Source organism: Phycodurus eques, chromosome 4 (genome assembly GCF_024500275.1).
Source record: "Phycodurus eques isolate BA_2022a chromosome 4, UOR_Pequ_1.1, whole genome shotgun sequence".
Lineage (NCBI taxonomy): Eukaryota > Metazoa > Chordata > Actinopteri > Syngnathiformes > Syngnathidae > Phycodurus > Phycodurus eques.
The window spans coordinates 16350675-16373243 of NC_084528.1; the positions used below are offsets into that span (position 1 = coordinate 16350675).

Here is a 22569-nt window from a genome sequence, read left to right on the forward strand (position 1 = left end):
AACCAACCAAGTGCAATTGACAAGCTGACCAAGTAACTAGCACACCAAACACGTTTTGATAGCATAAAAGTGGCCCCAATGCTAGGCAGAGCTTGGTTTAAAAAATTAGATATATTTTTTTTCCTTTTCTATATTAGCACAATGAAAGTTAATAAAAGAGGGAACCTATTTTGTCTGCAGTTTTTTAGTTATCACAACTGTTATTGTATATGATTGACTGGAAAAATGCATTCTTACTTTTTTCTTGTGTACTTAAGTACATTTTAAAGTCAGTACTCTTTCATTTTTACTTCAGTAAGGGAGTTGAATCGGTACTTTTTTTATATAGTCTGTCTATTTAAGTACAGCGTGTGAGTACTTTTGTCACCTCTGCCCTTTACCAAAATAAGTTATCATTGTTCGTGATATGAAATATTTTGTCTCAAAGTTGTTCCACCCGTGCAGTACACTTAAGTTTGCCACCATAAATTTCTTCTATTCAACAACTTTCAGAAAATCACTACTGACAGAACATCCATCATGGCACGAAATATATAAACAAAAATGAGGCATTGATTCATCCGCACTGCACTTTGATTTTCATCAGTTATCTCATTGCCCCAAGAGTTCCCAGGTGGAGTGTTGCATTTTGTGCCGCCGCACTGTGCTCCGTATACTTTTGCTCTACTTCGTGTCAAACACCTGACAGCTTACTTCGGGGGAATGAAACACTCAGGCGAGATGTAATCCGCCTCCAAACATGCCAAATTACAAACACTATCTAACCTATCATCACAGGGATGTCTTCTTTTGCCAGACATCTGTATAAATGCTCCACGTCTGGCAGAGTGAAAAAATGGTTAAGAACAATACTCAAAGAAAAACCTGAGCTGATGTAAGAGGGGTCCTCAGTAGCGCCCCCTTGAAAGATAAAAATTTGCGCCCTGACACCAGTTTTGGCCCATACGCTATTTAATGGATATGTCTACCATGACAGGACGCACAAAAAAATCTCAAGGACCCATGCCTGGTGCTGAAGGGGAAGTAGGGTATTTTGGCTTGAAGCAGACATTTGGGAGAAATTCCAGGGTTTGTACTTACAGCAAACTCCTACCAGGGAATTTGCCCAAATTAGCCTGAATCTACGGTGGCCCTGAAGTGCAAAACACAACAGCAAATAACTAAACACTACAGCAAATTAAAAAGCACAACAGCAAATAATTAACACAACAGCGAATTAAAAAACAACAACAAATAACTAATCACAACAACAAATTTGCATTTATGGGCCACCATATGAATCAGAAGCAGGTACACTACATGGATAGGCGATGGTAAATTGAAAGTTTGATGATCACATGTTCCTAGGGCTGTCACTATCAAATCTTTTTAGAATTCATTATCCTATAGATATTTTGTCGAGTAATTGCCCCCCATGTTTTTCTTATTTATTTTTAACTACTAACAAGCATTTTATTCTCATCCTTATATGTTGCATATGTTGGTATGGTGTAAACTACAGAATTGGTTGGTATGGTGTAAACTACAGAATTTGAGACAACAAAATTAGCCTTTGCAAAACAGTTAGCATTTCCAATTAGCATTAGCGTGCTAGCGATTACAAATGTTAGGTAAAAAAACAAAACACTAAGTACCATTCAGTTCACTCATACATGATGTTATATGTACATTACACATTTATTAGTGTCTTAAAAATCACTTACAGATGCTCCTGTGTTGTTTTTGGCAATGCTTTTCCACTGGCCCAGCAATGTGTCCGTCGGCAACAAATGTACGTGTGATAAACATGGACAGTGGCCAAATGGTTCTGGGCAGCTCAAAGTGGTTGCGGGCGGTGCAGATATGCTTTTTATTAATACTTTTTATTGCCTTGAGGCAGAAAGTTTTGCGTCGACCAATTTTGGTGGCTGAGTTAGACCTTTTTTTTTTCACACCCCTACATGTATATGAAAATGTATATATTGTAAGGTTTTGAACACGGCCCCCCTAAAACTCACTCAGTAGCACCCCTGGAAAGTTTGAAAAAAAAATAGCCCGAGAACACCAGTCTCACTAATCAACACAGAATTTAATGGACGTCTATCACGACAGGATACACAAAAATGTTTCCTGGATCCATGGCCGAAACTAAACAGGAAGTCAATCATGTTGGTTTGAAGCATCAATTTTGGATGAATCCCAGGGCTTTGATAGACCCCTACAAGGGAATTTGCCATAATGAGCACCAATCAGAAGCAAGTATCCTTGAAAGATGAGTGACAATTGAAAACATTTTAAAATGTGTTTTGCTTAATCTATACAATGTGGGTGGAACATGGGGTTAAAGTTTGATCATTTCGAGGATTTGACATGAAAAAATGGGCGTCAGGGATTTACTTGTTTTAATTTTAAATGTATTTTTCCACATAAAAACCCGCCATGTTGCACCGTCTATAAAAGTAGCCAGAACCACACAGCCACATATGCCTAACAGACTGCTTCAATAACCGTTCCCGTGATGCTAAGCAAGATTAAAACTATCCAGTTATCTGGAAGGCTTTTCTCAACCTTGTATTTTGGGCACTGAGCTACTTGGAAGCGACAGTACACACTGCAGCACCCGTGAATGTTTTGGGCCCTGGACGAATCAAATCGGACGGCTAGCCTGCCAAAATCACAGCACAAGCATCCAGCTAGTGAGTGGAAGTGGCTCACGGCAATTAAAACCAGCATCCCGCCTTCTCCGAGGCTCCAAGTTTCACTAAGAGCTCTCAAATAAGCATGGCCGACGCTTGTAACTCTTGAGGCTATCAGGCGGTGTTTTATACACCTTGTTGATTATTCTACATGCACATGCAATTACAATACCTTTCCTTTGTTATTTTAGTCTTTCAATGAGAGCTTCAGCTGATCCTTTAGTAATGATAGTTATTATATCAGTGTGCCTGGAGGGGGCTGTTGCACTGAAAGACACACACACACACATAGACATTCACATCTCCTAAATTGACGTGTGCTGTTCAATCACAGTTATTTTGAAAGTAACCCACGCAGTAAACTGGAAAGTGGAAGTGAGAAACATCGCGCACACACTGTTCCACACAAACATGGGCCACAGCTGGGGCCGTCTCCAATGGCGGGTCCATGTATTAGCATTCGTCACCTAGCAACCACTCATCAGGAAATCTGCTTCGCTTCGGACTGCCGTCTCCCGCCCCCGGAAAAGTAGCCAATCAGGTGGAACCAGGAACAGAGGGAGGGTGTGCGTTGCGTGTCGTGGCTTTCAATTACTGATGTGATCGTTCCTTGTAGGTTATTCATGATAACCGCCACCTTTCACAAAAGCAATAAACAGAACGATTAGAAGTTATCCATAATCAAAAAGGTCCACAGTTGTGTCATATAGTCACTGTAATGTGATCGTTCGTCTTTCGTCACAGAAATGATAAACCTTCAAACAACTGTTACTTTAACATACACAGAGAAACAACACATACAAAAAGAGAATACAACATTACTCGCAGGCATACAGTATGTTCTCTCTGCTCTGTGGGAAACGATTATTACTGGCATTTAGTTGGGATCCTTCTCTGCCTCTTGTTTTTGCGCCTGATAACTACCGCCTCTCACAATAGAAAGGAAAACAAAACATTAAAAGTAATCCATAGTCAAAAAAAAGTCGAGTCGGGCTTTATCTAGTGTGACTATGCGGCTGTAGTGTAGTCCTCAGCATGCAAAGGAGCACTAAGGCTTGTTTTCTCAAAGCAGCAGCGACATCACTCTTGCTAAGTAAACAGCCTGCGGGTGGACTGAGCCAGAGGACGTCAAGAAGAAGAAGAAGAGGAAGAAAAGGAGGATGATGAGGAGGAAGAAAGGTCATAGTGGATAAAAACAGATCCATGTCAGGGTCACTCTGTTGCTACCTTGAACGCAACATCTGCTGCCTCATACTGATGAATGTTGGCACGTTTGTCTACGTGTTCTTTTCTGGCGTCACTCACAGAATGGGATAAAAGAGCATCCTTCCTCTCATCTCTATCTTTATTGAGAAAAACAAACGTCACCTGACGAGGTGATCCACTGACTCAACAACGCTTTTGGCTTTTATTGCTCTAATACGCTTCCTTTGAGTAATGAAAATATAATTGTGCCTCAAAGTATATCCCCTATCTGCATGAAATAGTCTGCAAAGGTGTCAATGGTTATCGTCAACCTAAATAAAAATTTATAATACAGCGGATGCTCTAATGTCAAATATCACAAAGGTTGAACAAGTCCTAATTCAAGCCTACTTTACGGGACAATTTGCTTCAAAAGTCACGCAAAACTTCAGAGAGTACTGGAGTTCAAATGGGCTCTGAAGTTGCAGTAGCTATTTATTAGGATTTATTATTTATGATTATGTATGGCTGTTTGAGAATTGTTATTATTATTATTAGTAGTAGTAGTAGTAGTAGTTGGACTACCTATTTACTTAGCTGTTTACACTGTCCCTGTTCAAAACGAAAACTCATCTTTTTGTGTAAATTCTACTTTGTATTTTGCCTGTTTTTCTTGGTTAGCTACCTAGTTCATTAGTTAGCTGGTTTGCTGGTTGGTAAGCTAGTGTGTGAGCTAGTTCACTTGTGTTTATTTATTTAGCTCTTTACCTTTGTCTAGTCATTATGTCGATAGCTAGCTGTGTTGCTGGTTTAAGCGAGTTCACGACTGTATATAAGTAACTCGTCATCTAGTTGATCCCTGGTTGTTATTTAATTTTGTATCAAGTTAGTCAGGGTAATAAGTTAGTTAGTTATCAAGTTGTATCTGGTTAGTTGGTTAGCTAGTTGAATTAGTAAGTTATTAGCTCCTTAGCTGCCCTCTAGTTGATCACAGTTGGATAGATTGATAGGTGGATAGATATCGAGTTAAATAGCTGCTTAACTGGTTTGTGAGCTACTACAGAAGCTAGTTTGCAACTGTCAGATCAGTAATCATTTGTGGATGGTCTTTCTGAGGGATGCATTTATTAGGGGCATGGAGTGTATTATATGTCCCACTATTTGAGGAAATAAGGTATTCCAGGCTCTCTCAGAGAAGCAAGGCTCCAGTTACACTGTTATGTAACGTCATCACTTATTATTGATTGATTAAACCTACCTATGCTAACTTAGCTTAACTAACTCATTGTATGCTGACTAACTGCATTTCCCTGTTAAATGTGTCTGTTATATTAAAATCTTGGGTATGAGGTCTCTCTACAAGAACAACTTCCAGGACTGCAAATTAAAAATTAAATTCACCAACACGTTTTAGTTAAGTGACGGAAAACTATGGAATCGGGAAATGGCACATGGCGTCAATTTCACAGTAGTGTGCAGGCACGGTGCATTTAATTATAATAGCTTCGCCGAGCCGTCACCATAATTACTGGACCTAAAAATAGGAGCAATATGGGAACTACATGAGGAGACCTGGGGACAAAAAGTTGTAAAATCCAAAATCTTTAAATCCTATTGAAAATCACAATTTATATAAAGCAACAAGGATTAACTACTATATAATGTCATTTATTAACATGGTGTCTTCGTTATTCTTTGAGATTTTTAAAGTGTAGCAACAGAACAATCACACAATCAATACTGTCATATTGCACATAAACAGTAAATTACTGATAAATAAACCTGAGCCCTTAAATATAACCCAACCCTAACCCAAACAACTGCTCTACAACCCTAACTGTCCTAACCCTGTAACCCTACCCCACCCCTACCAACATAACCCCAACCTCAATCCTCAAACCTAACCCAAATTTCAACCATAGTCTTAACAAATCTAACCCTGAACCAAACCCCCTACCCCAACCCTAACACCATAACCCAAAGCAATCATAATGCCTAGACCTAACCCAAACTGATATCCCCCAACCCTACTCCTAACCTCTTAACACTAAACCCCCCATAGACCTATCGCTATTAAAATCCTGCGACACACCTAGCCCTAACCCAGCCCCAAACCTCTTAAACACTAAGCCCCTAGGCCTTTCAAACACAGTTACATAGACCAGTGTTTATGAAACCAGTTACAGCAGGGATACATATTGTTTTTTTTATGTGCAAACAATCATTAAATAGCAATTTTTACAAATCCCATTTATTCATCTAAAACCTCATCCGAAGCAGTCAAGATTTTGTCAATTAAAATGTTAATGCCGATGATGTCGGCACACATCCTACCACTAAACTGAAGAGAGTCGAGTTATCCAGTGGAAAGCAGGGATGGAGAGAATTACTGTAGCCCCAAATAGACTATAACTTTGAGTTTGTTGACATCTTTGACATTATAGACAAAGCAGTAACGTCACTGTAGCGCTAACAGGCTAATAAAACACTCATAAAGACCTCATAAAGTGGTTAATACAGAGCCAGTGTACCTGCAGTGTGTTTAATATGCAGCAAGAGCCAGAGTAAGGATGGTGGAGAGGAAGGGAGGATGCATTGGGAGCCGGTGAGAGGGAAAGAATGGGAAAGAGTTGGTGAGATAGCAGGAGCGCCAGAGCAAATCAAAGTAAAATGAAGTGCATTTACATATTTAGATGAGCGTTTCCAGTCAGCCTGTCTAATTATTTCATCTCCATTTTTCATGCGACCTACAATGCAGGAGCAGCGGGCCGTGAGGAAAGTTTTCCCGTCCTTGCCGTTATCACTCTCGACCGCCCTGCTCGGTGTCACCCTCCTCCTCATCGTGGCCGCGTTGCGTTATCCTGGTCATTACCATACTTCTATTTTTTTGTCCACTCCTTCTGCCTATCTCCTCACTTCCTTCCTCCGCCTCCTAACTCCCGTCGTCTCCCGCCGTGTATTATGAATGTCGGGATAGCACCACGTGTCCACCAAAACAGTATGTGATCAAAGGTCCCTTGCTGCCTCCAATATTTTAAGGCCGTTTCCCACTGGACTCAGTACAGCGCGATGTGCTGTCCACCAACCCATTCATTGTGGAGGCGCTGCGTCGTGTAGCACCAAGTCATGGAGTCTGGTGGTACATGAGCTGGGCGCCCGGCACCATGCCGTGCTATGACGACAGTCACGACATCTTGGAGAGATGGTGGCGGAGTGATTTCAGAGTAAAAACGAGAGTTGGCCGAGTTCTAGATTGAAAACAATATGGAAGAGAAAATGTAGGAATCTGTGATTAATATGGTGGCTCCAGTCACCCGAGGTTTGGAACACAAGACAGATGACGTACGATGATGTGGTAAAAAAGCAACTGCTCCCTGCTCAGCCTGACGTACACATTGAAGCAGTCTTCAATGAGTTGTAGCTCATGGACGAGCATTAACTCCCCCAGATCTTGCCATGCCATTAGAATCAAATGCACCAATACCCTTCTTTTAGTTGCCTCCTGCTGGTCCTCCTCCATATTATAAAGTGCAGCCAGAGCTTTCTATTGAAATGGTGACAAATACATATTGTCTAGCTGTGGCCTTCTTTATGTCCAAACAAGCAGGAAAATACACCAGGCTACTTTCTGTTTGGTCGCTTAGCATCCAGCGGCAAATATGGACAAGCTTGTGGAACTATTGAACACATCGAATTAGCCAGTCTATGGGCCTTTAATTCCACTTTAAACCACAGCCAACGAATTAGTTAGACCTGAATTGGTTTCGCCTTCTGCTGGTTCTTACCAAGTAGTGAAATTTACTATGCCTGCAATATTTAGTGCCAAATATATTTGTGAAGTCCGTTCTTAACCAGCACCTACATATTTGCACGCGACACCCTTTCTGTTTATAAATAAATCTTGATAAATCTTTTTTTCTGGCTCTCTGCATGTATGTATGTGCTGTGGCATAAACTGCAGGGATAAAAGGTACGAGCTTCAGGTGTTAATTGCCTGAGAGGAAATATGTTAATATTCTCCTTGCAAAGCCTCAAATCAGCAGCAGCAGCAGCAGCAAACTGATGAGTGTGTCGTTTCGCTTCAGAGGAAGAGAGAGAGGGGGAGAGAGAGAAACAAGAGTGCAAAGGCCCTCTGTAAGGTCACAGCCAGCGAGGAGCAGATTAGGGGAAGAATAAAAAGAGGAATAGACAGGTATGGGGGGAAGGAAAGAGAGATGTGATAATAAAAAAGACGTCCGTTGAGGTTCTCTGTGAAAGGAAAGATGATATCATGCGAGAAAGAAATTACCACTTTTGCTAGACGTTTGTGTGTTGCCAGTGTGGCGAGGTTTCATTGTTATAACCTACGCTTTCCATGACACGATCCATACTAAAAATGCATTTAATCGCACTACTTCCCTGGGACAGCGAAAACACAGTTTTTTGTTTTTGTTTTGCTCAGCAAACTGGGAGAATTAAATCAAGAAATATTGTACAGATTTCCTTCATATCTTGGCCTGATGCTCCCTCACTCGCTCTCTCACTCACCCCTTAAAGGGCACACAAAACATGGGAATGTATCTGTTGTTATTTTTAAACATTTTTAGCGGTAAAAATGGCACTTGAACTCTTGGCCTGTTTACTTTTGGCCAAAGATATTTAAGGGTTTCCAAAGTTCTGTAACGTTGAAATTAAAAGAAATACAGTGACTTGCACACTTTTATTCCGCTAGCCGTCCTAAAGAGACCATCCAGCATCGAGATGTAAATGCAGACTATCTCAATTTCACTGAGTGCTCTACTTTTTCTCCTTTTGAACAGGAATAAGGAATTTCAAACGTAATTAACATTTTTTACACGCACATTTTTGCTTCTGAGAATTTATCAGGCATAATATTTAAGCACTAAAAGACATTTTTCTCTTTTTTACTATTTTTCTGTGAATTTGGAAAGTCATGGTTTACAATAATAATATTTTAGCATTAAAAATAACATTTCAGTTAACAAAAGACTATATACCGGTGTATTAACCATTCTAGAAACATGAACTTGAATGGTGTTTATTTTGGACATATATATATTTTACTTTGGTACCGTATGTTTTTTTGTTTTTGTTTTTTTAATCATAAGTGCCCGAGTTGTCAAAAAATCAATTAAAAACTTAGGTATAACCCAGTGGGTCTCCAACTTTTTACACCAAGTAGCACCTAAAATAATACCACCATCATGACCAACATTAAAAATGCAGTAGTGAAGCATGCCCGTGTTAATAAAAAATTTTATTCGTAAAAATGTATCCATCCATCCATTTTCTGTACCGCTCCTAAAAAAGTATATTTACGTTTATTGTAAGATACTGTAACATTATACACAGTTCGAACATTATTAACTTAAATATAGGAAATACATGTTTAAAGACAAACACTACTTAAACATGATTGGCTGGCAACCAGTTCAGGGTGTACCCCGCCTCCTGCCCGATGACAGCTGGGATAGGCTCCAGCACGCCCGCGACCCTAGTGAGGAGAAGCGGCTCAGAAAATGGATGGATGGATGGACTACTTAAACATTAAATGCAAATGTGTTGAATCAAAAAGTTAAGTACAACTGAACTGTACTTCGGCAGTGATTACTTAATGTACCAATTTAGGGGGCCAGCTTACCACAAAATAGCTAATTTGGCAACACTCAGTGGATGACTTAAGCCCTGTGAATCTTGTTAGCTCAAATTCAACTTTAAATCTTATTCCTATAATTGCACATACAGGAAGTCCTCGACCTACGACGTTTCGACTTTACGACGCCCGTGCCTCGTCCGCCATTTTGTTCCCAGCACCATAGTGTTTCTGCTTAGCTAGTGCATAGTGCTTGTCTGTGTTTGTGCGCCGGGAGTATCTTTGCCTTTTTCGCCCTCCTTTTTCACACTCTCAGCAGTAATGGTAAGTACAGAATCTTATTTGTTTTATTTTAATGTATTTTAGTTTCTTTATACGAAATGTTAACCTTTCCTGCTACGGTCACCTGACCGTGGTCGGGAGACGCAGGGGTTAACTCCCTTTTCTCGTTGCACAGCTGAGCTGGGTGGCGGCAACAATAAAGGCACGAAGCACCAATTTGCTGCTTTAATGGCTTTATTAGCTCCTCTGCACATTCAACGTCAACGGGTCCTCCGCTAATCGCTACTCTTCCCCGGTCGCCGTCATTACACTTGCCACTGTACACACTCGCACCTGCGCGCATTCCTTCCTTCTTCACAGTCCCGTTTCACTCCCACATCGACGCACACGCCCACACACACTGAGCTTGCTGTCACAATCACGTGGGACAATACCCGTAACAGAAGTATTTCGATGTAAATTTCTACTTTAACGGTGAAATCCGACTTACGCGGAAATTCGGGTTATGTCGCCAGCGTAGGCACGGAACTCGTTCGTAAATCGAGGACTTCCTGTAGTTTAAAATACCATTACTCTGTTTTTGTGTGTAGTAGTCTGATGGAAAATAAATGACCAAATTCAATCAAAACTGTTTAAGTTCCCCTATGTGTTTATTTGAATGTTTTGGACATACTTGGCATGACATGATTCTGATTCTGATTTGAATTGAAATGAAATAGATTCATGTTGCTAGTTCCCAAAAGGTGGGACGCTGAATGAGTAAATGAGGGTCGCTCCCGGCATGCGGCGGTACGGTGCGGAAAATGACAGTGCACGTCTAAAACGGTCCGTTAGGCGAGACCGTGAGAGTCCAGCCCAGCAGGTAACACTGTTTGCTTTCATCTTTCGTAAAGAAGCGAGGACCGAGCTTTGCTTTCTCTCACCTCCCAAGAAGCGCTTGTCTTATGCATAAAATATGGCGATACCTCACCTTTTAACCTATGTATGCTTTTATTATTGCACGTTTTAACGCAGCCAGATCCCGCACGGAGTGTGTTTAAGTGTGTAGCGCGTCCGCCTGCGGCTTTCTTCATTTGAGCAAACAAGGAAACCTGAGGCAGCCTTTAATGCATTTGCACTCATTTACATTGTTCACACAGATTACTGCTCCAAACACACACACACACATGCCATCTCTGAAGCCCACCACAAGCACAGGGCTAATAAATAAAGTGTTTTTTCTTCAAGGTTCAACAAAGAGCCATGAATTGCTCAGCAGGAATATGCACGAAGGCCCTCTGTTAAACATTGCAGGTCAATCTATAGTCTGTAGTCTGTTGGCCAGCCTATCAGCGGACATTCAAACAAGACCTCCTGTATTATGGATTATTTTATTTTTTTCCCATCATTTTAAAATAGTTCCCAATCTTAACTCATTCACTCCCAGTTGGTTTCAGAGAAGAGTTTTCCATTTTTCCAGCCATTTCAGAGCATTTTAAGTGATCTTTCAAGACCCACAGAATATTGTGTGTTCTAACTATGTCAGTGCCACCCTAAAATAGTTTCCTTGGCCCCCCCTGTGGCCGCCCCTGTGGCCGTCCCTAGGTTTGGTTCAAGCCAGGTCCCAAAATGAAAGGTATACCACCAAAGTTGGGTGGTACCGGGACCGGTTATTGTTTGGTAAAATTATCCGTCAGCATCCTCGCCACCCCTCGTCCCCCATTGACGACTGTAGTAGTGTAGTACGATAAATTCCCCCCCACATATTGGATAACATCAGCCAGGTAGTAAGCAAAGCAGAAATGTCATTATGGTTCTGAAAGCTTGACTGACATAGCAAGAAGCAACAGTAACTGAGGGGGGGCAGAGACACTACAGTAGTTAGCTCATTATATTTGTATGTGTTTTGACATTGCTGCAGGAAATCTCGTTTTACAGGAAGGAAGAGAACATCAAATACATCTAGATTAGGCTACTGGTTCATTGTGAATGATGGGTACTAAATACTATATGAAATTCCAAAATAGAGTATCGGAGTTGATGTCGTACCAGCAGATGCTGACTGGCCCAGTGGTACTAGAATGAATATAAATCTGTGTTTGGATGCCAGCAAGCTGCTTTGGGCCAATTAGTTTGATTTCGCCAACACTCCTGATATACTGTAAACAAGTGGCGAGAGTCATCATTTTTGCTGTTTTACAGTCGTCAGATGCCAGCTTTCTGCGTTGGGTGTAAGGATGTGTTGCAAGAAATGAGCTCAAATTGAGAGTTTGCAAAGAGATTCTTGGAGATGGATTTAGTTGATTTTGCTTTAAAATAATACACAATGGAATAGAAGAACAGCATCTCGATTTAATAGTCGAAAATTGTGCTCTCTCTCTCAAACTGTATGCCCATACACTGTACAGTTTTAGAGGGTTTTTTTAAATTCCTACTTTAAATGTTGTTGCTCTTTTCTTTTGTGAATTCCTATGACCATTTGTCTAAGAACACCATAATTAAAATGATTTTCTGAATAACCTGAGAATTCATTGAAAATGTTTGAACAATTAGAGCCATTCGGCCAACCATTTTAAGATAAAAATCTCACTTCTGGCTTCTTCGATTCCAGGGAATAATAAATAAGACTTTCATACTTGAAAAGGCGTTGTACGAATGTATGTCAACTGTATTGTTATTATTATTAGGTCCCTTGAAATTTTTTGTTTCTTCAACATTCATATCTTGGAGAAAAACATTGTTTGCTAGGGGTCGTCATGTGCCCGAACCCCCAAATTTCTCTCAGCGGCGCCTCCCGAAATGTTTTGAAAAATCAGCTCACCAAGCCTCTTTCACTTAGTTACATGAAATAACATGCATCTGTCATGAGTAGACCCACAAAAAGTCTCAAGAAGCCATGCCAGATAAGATACAGGAATGCTGCCATTCTTGTTTGGAGGATCCATTTTGATGGCCACTTTCAATCAGCAACACAAAATTTAGTGTTATCATTAGTAGACCCACAAAAAAAGTCGCAAAACCTATGCCTGAAAAAACACAGAAGTGGTGCCATTTTAATTTGGACTATTTTGTGGTGTCATTTGCTGGGGTACAAACTTTTATGAGATATTTTTTTCCAATTGCTACATCATGGGTGAATGGGTGACCGCCAATATTACGCACTCCCCAGGCATAGCGTAAAAATCTCTCTATTTTAGGGGTCACAAACACAACCTCCTAAAACTCACTCAGTCATCCCCAATAGGAAGTTTTTAAAAAATTAGTTCCCTACACCAGTTTTACCGATCATTGTGAAATTGGTTGGAAATGTGCCACATTGGCACTGAAGAAGATTGTGTTGAATTAGTTGCGCAGATAACTCGCACTGCAGATCTACCTCAGGTTGGCTTCTTGTGGCACCGAGACAGAAAAGCTGTAATAGATTTTATGCAAGGAAGCTTGTATTTTTATTCAAGTTCTTCATCGCTGTGTTTGTTTAATAGCTGCTGTTAAATGAACTGAACAGAAGACGATCATTTCATGTGCAATAATAAGTTTCAAGGGACTGAATCCTTCAAGCTCCATGTATTGTCATAAGAACATGTTTAGTTCTAAAATGTCGTGCCTGGCTCCATGCCAGCCTCGGGAGGAATAATTTAAAATTGTCGCCCCCTCTTCTGTAATATTTAAGATTGATGTACTGTATAATGGGATGAGACTAATAATAGGATGTCCACAATGGCTACCGACAATTCTTTATGCCTTTCCTTCCGCTTTGCAAAACCTGTGCAAAGCCGGTGCCAAGCCTGCAGAGTTCCAAAGACCGAGTTTAATCTCCTGCTTTATTGTAGACACACAAAAGAAGGGGAATAAGAGCTCGATGAAGATGAGGATAATCACTCATACGCTCATGTTTAAATTCTAATATCAGGTCAGGAAAAGACGTAAGCTAAAAGCAAAGCCCAAATCGCATGAAATGTCCACCCAAATGTGCCCAAACGTATCGATCACCGTGACCAGGAATTAGCCCTCACTGCCGAGAAGCTGTGACTTTTCTAATTAGTGAGTTCAGAGCAAATCTGCTCGGATTAGCGCGGCTCGAGGGTGGCGATTAACACCGAGTCTACCGCAAATCCCCCCAAAATGAGCGAGAGATGGGGATGGACGGGCATCGGCTGAGAAGGCCAACCCTCGTGTATACCCACAGGGGGCTCAAAATGTTGACTAAAATGTCTCCTTACTTAAGAGTGGCTTAACGGGAGGATGAGGCAGTTCTCATGAGGCTTTACTAGGATTTTGTGTGAAAATATATTGTAATTAGTAGAAAGCGGATGTTATTTTCTTTGAAAAGCTTACATTCTCATTAAACAAAAAAAGTCAAAATCCTTGATGATCATAATATATTATCTCTCTGCTCTACCTAGTGGTGAAGTAGGTGTATTTCAGTTTGTATACGGATAATAATAATCATGATCATCAAAATAATTATACTTTGCTATCATAAAAATAATAATTTATTTGTATTTTCATTTTTCCCATCGGAAATAATGTCAATAAAATTTATTATTGCCAGGGCCAAATTGTCTCCATCATGCATTCTTTTTTTTAACTGTACATGTAATTTTTAAAGGAACATTTTAATATTCTTAACTGTCATAAAAATATAAACAAAATTGCATATTCGTCATTAACGTCAGTTTTTAAAAAAATATATAAAATATAATATAAAAATATTATTATCCTTGACTTTAGACGCATGTCTGAAGTCAAGTGGTTAGCATGTCTGATCCACACTGGGTTCAAATCTTGGCTCCGGCCTTCCTGTGTGGATTTTGCACGCTCATATCAAACACATCCTACCACATTACCCTTAAAAATAAATGGCTTAAGATATATTTGGTTTCAAAAAATGCGCTGTGTCACTGTTGTGCATAAACGAGACAGCATTTTTTCCAATAGGCAAATTTGTAAATGGCAAACCCCGGAGGTGGGGGTTCACTTGTATATCAAAGGTTCCATGTTAGTGTTACCTATATGCTGTAGCGCACCACTAGTGGTACGCGGGTTATATACGCGAAGGAATCACTGCCTGAACACCGATCAGTTGTATTTAACTTTTTAGTACATTTGCATTTAAAGATTTTTTTTATATATTTCCCTATATTTAAACACGATGTCAATGTTCAAAGTGTGCATAATGTTACAGTGGCTTACAATGATATTAAATGTACTTTTCAGTAATAAAACCGAAACAGCCTCTTTTTAAAAAAAAATTTTTTTTTATAATGAACACTTAGGCCGGTGGCACGGTGGACAACTGGTTAGAGCGTCGGCCTCACAGTTCTGAGGACCCGGGTTCAATCCCCGGCCCCGCCTGTGTGGAGTTTGCATGTTCTCCCTGTGCCTTTGTGGGTTTTCTCCGGGCACTCCGGTTTCCTCCCACATTCCAAAAACATGCATGAATTGGAGACTCTAAATTGCCCATAGGTGTGAATGTGAGTGCGAATGGTTGTTTGTTTCTATGTGCCCTGCGATTGGCTGGCAACCAGTTCGGGGTGTTCCCCGCCTCCTGCCCGATGATAGCTGGGATAAGCTCCAGCACGCCCGCGACCTTAGTGAGGAGAAGCGGCTCAGAAAATGGATGGATTTAGGCCTGCTTTACTGCAGTTTGTTAATTTTGGTCATGATTGTGGTACTTGGGGGACTAAGAATATTTTGAGGTGGTACTTGCTGTCAAAAGGTTTGACATTGTTTATACGATGGCATTATATTTTCAGAGGGCAACCTGCAAACATCTTCACAGTCAATTATCCACTCAGATTATGGACGGGGTGCGGGGGAGGGGTTGAGTCAGAGGGGGGCCGCATCGCTACAGTACATCTGTTGTAACCGCGCTAATACAAGAAAGCTGCTGAGACGTCCTTGGGAGGGAGTCTTTGATTTATCTCCACCTCGCCACAACACATGGCCTCCTTCACAGTTTGCCAGCTAATAAACCCTCAAGAATCTCCAACGCACGCATGCACGCACATACACACACACCCACACAGTCATACGTCCTCGAGGGAGGGAAAAGGATTCAACACTGCCCAAGAAGCGCCTTCAGGACAAAAAGAAATTTAATCTTGGTTACCCCCCTACCACCACCACCACCACCCCACCCCCAGATAAAATCTCTACATTAACGCTCTGCTTCTGGTTCACAGCTATCCCATCATACTTGCACACAGGCACCTTGGCCACATTCCATTGCATCTTTCCCATATCTCACTCTTTTTCCTCCCACTCTCTCCCCTTGACTCATCCTTACCTCCCCTTTTCCTACCATCATCCTCCATCTGTCCCCGCGGTGGCCCGCACTGTAAATATCCATATTCTTGCTCTTTCTCCCTCGACGAAGTGCTTTGATAGCGTTGCTATTAAACGCCGGCGCGACCTCCTCGGCATGCTCAAGCAGGCAGGGATCCTCGTAAGGCTGCTTGAGTGCTTCATATTTTGCGCACGCAGCCGACTTAAGCCCCTTAAGTGCTTTGGCAACACTTATTCCGTCGTGGCACCGATGGAGCCCATTAAAAGTTTGATTTTGAATGAGAGGGTGCAGGAAATAAAGGAGGAGGAAGGCGAACAAGGGGTGCGATTGGGGACACAATTTGTCATTGCCCCCCACAGAGCCACAGGCACAAAAACAAAAACTCCTCACCAGAGGTGGCAAAGGTATTTTCAAGTATTCCGATTTTTTTGTAACCTATCCTATGTTATTCACTGAAAACTCAAGTAGTCATCCAAGCAATAAAAGTATTGCTTTAGTGCCATCTTGTGGCATCTTAGTGGCAAGGTACCACGTTAAAGTGAGTTAAGGAGCTTCATTTAGAAAAAAACAGTCCTTAACCACCATCTTGTGGCATCTTGGTGCCAAGGAACTACGCTGAAGTGAGCTTAGCTTCATTTAGACAAATGTAGTGCTTTGCCACCAACTTGTGGCATCTATGGGCAATTATTTACCTTTTTATGAGCAAAAGTGCCAGCAACCGTTTACCTTGTTAGCTGTCTCAGTATTGGCATAGACGCATTTTATTGTTTCACTCACCCAACTGACTGAGAGTTGACTTCACTGAAACTCCGCGCTGGGTAGGCTGAGGCTCGGAGCGCGTCAGACGCTATACATCATGAAAGCCTCCTTTGCACAATGTAATCTTATTCCAAGTGTTGCACTGAGGCGACTGGTCATTAATTTTAATAAAGTTAACACAAGCACGTCACCATGCGGGTTCTTCTTCGTTGGTTTACGCCGCTTCTTCGTTGTTTTTCGCCACTACTTCTTCGCGGCAGGACTAGGCATTGGAAAAAAAAATTGAAACTGAGAACCAAAATGTTTAAATTTGAACGGTTCCAGGAGAACCGGAACGTTAGTCCCGGTTCCAATCGATTCTCGATGTCCAACTCTACTGAAAGTGAGAGAGAATGTTTGTTTTATTTGTTTGTTTATATGTGCCCTGTGATGGCCTGGCGATCAGTTCAGGGTGTACCCCGCCTCTCGCCTAAAAGATAACTGGTTTAGGCTCAAGCACCCCTGTGACCCTTGTGAGGAAAAGCGGTACGGGAAATGAATGAATGAGTGATTACTGGCTACTAGTTGCACTACTTTCACAATACCTTTACTGGAAATCATTCACTGTATATTATGGTAAAACGACATAACAGTCTGGAATTACAGTATTTTTGTTGAAATGTTCCAAGAATGAATGTCATCCATTAAGTCTTTAACAGATAACAAATGAAAGATAAATAACAAAAATTCTCATAAAATTATCACTACAGTATTTTACTTTGCGATAACACATTAAAAAAGTGATTTCACTATAAAATTCAACACTGCATTTTACTGTGAAAAAAGATTGTAAAATATTGTGAAATCCTGGTTGTTTTACAGTGTAAATGTTTAATTAGATTCAATTCAATTAAAAGTTACAAAGTTCTTAAGTAAGAGTAAAAGGTACAGACTGGAAAAATTTTATACATTACCTGTTTTACAACTTGCCCGCCCCCCCTGACTTCTCTCCACACAAAATAGTTTCCATCTTTTACAAACATGCATAGTGCTTGTACTGAGAAGAAAAAAAAAATCACCTTATATGTCACCTTTTATTTTTTAAACAATGAGCTAGCTGCTATTGACTGGTATTTTTGTGTTAGATGTGGCAGTGTGTGTTGATTAGCCTTTAAGGGGTGTGGCCTCGTGATTGATGTGAGGAGCTGAAGTTAGCTGGAGTTCTTGTGAGGGTTCTCATTTTGTATTTGTGTGGTTTACTGTTTGTCCTGTTCAATAAATGACTGAAAGTGCATCGGCGACTGCGAGACATGTGAGGGCATTACCGTACCATTTTTTGCTCTATTCCCCCTCACACCCCAAACCCCCCGCCCCCCCCCCCACTTAGCTCGATCAGTCATGTGTCCAAAGCTTGCTTGTACCTCAATTATTGACTCGCTGCACAAAGCAAGAAATTAACCACGCGGCGGCTTGCGACTCTAAAAACTGTAATTTGGGGCAAAGGGAAGTGAAGGTACCAATATTTATTTTTTTTCAGATTCCACAGAGAATTTTTGAACTACAGAAGCTGGTGGTTTCTAGGCTGGCACAAGACGCAACACATTGGCGTTGTCATTCTTGCAGCCAACAACATCAAACAAGCCTCTTAAATAAGGCCATGGATGGACAATATCATTGTATCGTATCGTCATTGTTCATGCTCCCTGGTTCACGTTCCTCCATGCTTCTGCTGTCCTCGTTTTTAAGACCCCAAGATCTCAATCAACACCTCACACAAATACACTCTCAGCCAGTCGTGCAAGGATTTTAATGTGCTCCTCTACTGCGCAATTACCAGCGCTTCTTCTGCTTTATTAAAAGCCACCCGACAAAAACATTTGACTTTATTGGACTTGATTGTAGTGCATGCGGTGGTGTTTTTAGACAGATCAGTGGATGAGGAACAATGAGAGGTGGTGTTGTAACAGTGGAACTGTGTTGTCTTTGGCTTTTTACGGGACAATGAAAGTCACAGAGCCTGGTGTGGCTCACGTCCATTGCTGGCTTTGTACTACCGCATTCATTGCCAGTTGCTGTAATGATTGCGCACGTGACGACAGAGAGTAGAACCAAGGAACCGCATTATGGATAATGCGATGAAAAATATCCCACCGAAACCTGAGGAAACAGCATCGAGGTACTGAATTTGTGTTAACGCACTCCATCCACTTTCCACCTGTCTGTATTGAAGGTACAGTATAAAGCATCAGGCCTCAATAGGCAGTGTGCGGCCAACAACCAGACATGCCGGCCAGCTTTCTGTGGCCCTCAAACTGTTACTCCTTTACTGTGTGTTTCGGGGTGCCAACGATACAGAGAAAGCCTGTAGAAAAGTCCCCGTCATTCATTGTTTGGGAAAATATGTTTATCTCTGTGATTGAGGTGCTTTAAGCATTTGCCACTTTTCTGTTCATTTGTATATTTGTTATTTGACGGGTCCATTTCACGTGGTTTGTGCATGGACAGTGATGTCACTTTGTCAGGAAACAGAGGGTGCTACTCAGTCAGTAGAATATAGCAGTTGTACCGCATTATGAGATTTGTTTGGTTGTGTGCGTCAATAACAAAGTGAGTAGCCACGCACAAGTATACTGTAAGGGCCTTGTTAGCATTAGCCATGCGTTATTAGAGTGTTTTACGTGATGTTAATTAGTGAAAGTTACCGTGTATCTATCGCAAAGTCAGTTCCTTCCGTTACAGGAGGTGGTGTGCTTTTTCTTTCAGAATAAGAGAATAATACAGGAAGTCCTATGATATCAGTGTAAATGTTGCTAATTTATTCCTGATAAATATCATTTTTAATTTTATTCATTTGATTATTGTTATCATTTATCCTATGTTTGGCCTGGCGGCCCTGTATCCCAATACAATAGAGGTGCCCCTGCACTGAACAGATCTCCGCATTCCAACAACCAAAAACATGAGCAAGCTTTATCTGTTACTTGAGGATCAACAATGTAATATACTGTATTTACTAATCGGAGAAAACCTTTTTCGTTTCTGAAGTGAAATTATCCTTCATGACAGTTAGGGAAAATGTAGTTATTATTTTAGTCACGAATAGTTTCTTTTACAGCTAGAAAAGCTATATATGAAACTCCTTTATCTGTAGTAGTCGTAGTCAATGTAGTGGTTTAGGGGCATTATTAATCGTGATTTCAATGCCAGTCACAAAAATCGTGATTTGATTTATTTTTTCCATAATCCCCCAGCACTATTCCCACGAAGAACAGAGGATCACTGTAATGGTAAACTTTCAGTTTACGAGAATTTTAACGCATAAGCCCATTTGTTGTCAGCTGTCCACGGCGCACATCCCTGCCGCCATGAAGAGCCGTCGTTTGACATAAAGAGGCACTGTGACGCCTCTGTGGGCGCCAGCATGGATACATTAACGAAGAGGCGTCAGTGAAAAGGCTAAACACTGCCCAATTCGCACCCGGCTTCAGTCAACACCGGACAGTCGGACACATTCACACACACATGCCTCCACTGTTTGCAGACCTGAAAGACAAGCATTGTCACATCAATACACACACACACACACACACGCACACACCACCAACCCTTTAACCTTGGCAAAATAGTATGCAAAATATGCAGATGCTGATCCCACACTGGCACATGGATTGAAGCACGGGGATGCTGGCCGGGGTTATATAAACAAGTCGCAAGACACAAAACGGACAGACGGATGTGATGAGCTGTGGCACCGCATTGGGATTATTGCCCTGTTTATAGATTAACAGGCAAAGACGCCATCCGAAGGTTTGTGGAGAAGAAGCGACTGCCCGACTCCTCAGGCAGATTGGAAGGAAGAGCGGATAAACTACTTGAGGAGATCAATTTGAAGAAACTTTTTTTTTTTCTCCTTCTGAGTCAGCATTGTAGAGGGGAGATACACTTGGGGTATTTTCCATGTTGAGGGCTGTTGGCTGTTAGATCTTATTGTGTTTGTAGCGGCAAGCAGAGCAGGAGGGTGCGGGCCGTGTTCAGGCTATTAACGCTTTATCCCCAACGGCTAGTGCTCTGTGAGGTGTGCGGTGGCGGTCACAGAACATAAAAAGTAAAAGGCCCTGACTCTCAGGCCTAAACGTGAGCAGGTTTCTCGATCAATTACGTTTGACAGCTTGTGTTTATTCCGTCTACTCTTTAGCCTTCTAGATTTACAAGACAAATTCGCAAAAGGCACCTCCAGAGGCTTCCGCTCTTCCGCACCAAATTGGATTTTATTTAACCTCGCGGTCTCTGCAGATGAGCTGCAGCGAGACACCGGGTCTCCAGAGACGCGGCCGTTTGGGTTAGCGCCTCCTAGGAACGCTGACTCGTTCTCACAGACTCGTTCCAGCCGATTGGAAAAAACGGGCCGTGTTCATTGTTGCCCCAGATTCGTCAGTCCTCTGGGGCACTGCGATGCATTCATCCGCAGTTTCGGAGTTTGCATGCAGGCATCGTCTACGGAGATAAAAACCTGTTTCTGCTGGAATGTTCCTTGATGATTCCCAGTGCACAGAACTAGTTTGGCACAGGTTGGACTGTAATTTATAGTCAGGGTTGTGTTTGATGGTATAGAACTCTGTACAAGTCAGCTGTCTCGTGTGGGAAAAAAATGAAATAAAATATAGGTAGGCCCAGCTGTGTTGTTATTGTCTGGCTGAGCTTCTATGTGGAATCTTACGTCTATATTGTTTGGATGTGTACTATGTAGCACAAACATTAAAGCACCTCAGTCTTACCTCCAGGCGAGCTATTGTAGTTTGCGCGACAGTGTTGTTGAGCGCAAATTAGTGTTTTTATTTATTTTTTATTTTTTTTGTCTGCGTCGACTTGTTAGTCTGCAGCAGAGCAGGCAGGGTCACAGAGGAGCCATTGATTCTAAAGTGCACATCAATACACAATGAGGCCCGCTTGGAGTTCTGTCTTCAGCCGCCGCCGCCGATTTCCCTTCACCCACCTCTCGCTCACCCTGCGCAGCCTGGTCGTGGTCCCGCTCCTTCTGGGCTTCGCTCGTAAGTCGGACACACACGCACACAGACACACGCACACACATGCATCCCTATTAAAGGAGACGTGTGGTATCGATTCCAGGGGGAGTCATTATGTGGCAAACAGGCCAGAGGAAGCAGGAACATAATGCTAGCACGTACATAGTCGATCCATAATAAAGCACAAGTTGTATTAGAGAAGAGAATGTGTAATTACCGCCACCACGGAGCTGTTAGTTGCCTTGGTATGAATGTTTGTGTGGCACTTCTCACCTCCAGTTATTGATACAGCTCATGAATTAGAATTGCTTTCCAGGCGGGCTGCTATTGTTGTAATTAAATTTTGGTGGGACTCTAAAACACGGGTGGGGAAACTTTTGTGCTTAAGGGCCATATTTGATTTTTCTTTTTTTTGTAAACCAATAGATGGTCTAGGTCATTAGTAGATGAGGGTAAAAGAGGTCATTTTGAATTTTAGCCTATAGCTAGATAGCAATAATTTCTGGTTCTGTGGTCGACATCCGACTTTTCCCTCTTTCCCATCACTGGTACCCTTCTGTTGTGGCATTAGTCTCAAGAAAAGACAAAAAAGCCAAATACATTGTCTCACTGAACTGTTTTCAATCAAACTTGTCCTTCTTTTGGGTCACTAGTGAGCTGGAGCTTATACCAGCTGACTGTGGGCGAGAGGTGTGATACATCCTGGACTGGTTGCCAGTCGCAGTGCACATTGTGACAAACAGACTCATATTCACACCTATGGTCAATTTAGAGCCTTTGATGAACCCAACATGCATGTTTTTG

The 22569-nt window shown here is 41.6% G+C and overlaps 1 protein-coding gene across 3 annotated transcripts in view; it reads left to right on the forward strand.

Annotated features, from left to right (window-relative positions):
* The window catches only part of cadm4 (cell adhesion molecule 4), a 253651-nt gene that overhangs the window by 169923 nt on the left and 61159 nt on the right, over positions 1-22569 (forward strand). For 2 of the 3 annotated variants that reach the window (XM_061675621.1, XM_061675623.1), the window contains exons 1-2: positions 20479-20548; positions 21615-21789. The exons of the other annotated variant lie outside the window; for it this stretch is intronic. In XM_061675621.1, the coding sequence (XP_061531605.1) occupies positions 21678-21789 (112 nt within the window). In that variant the 5' untranslated portion in view covers positions 20479-20548; positions 21615-21677. Of the gene's footprint in view, positions 1-20478; positions 20549-21614; positions 21790-22569 lie in introns of those variants that run through there. 3 annotated transcript variants of the gene reach the window in all.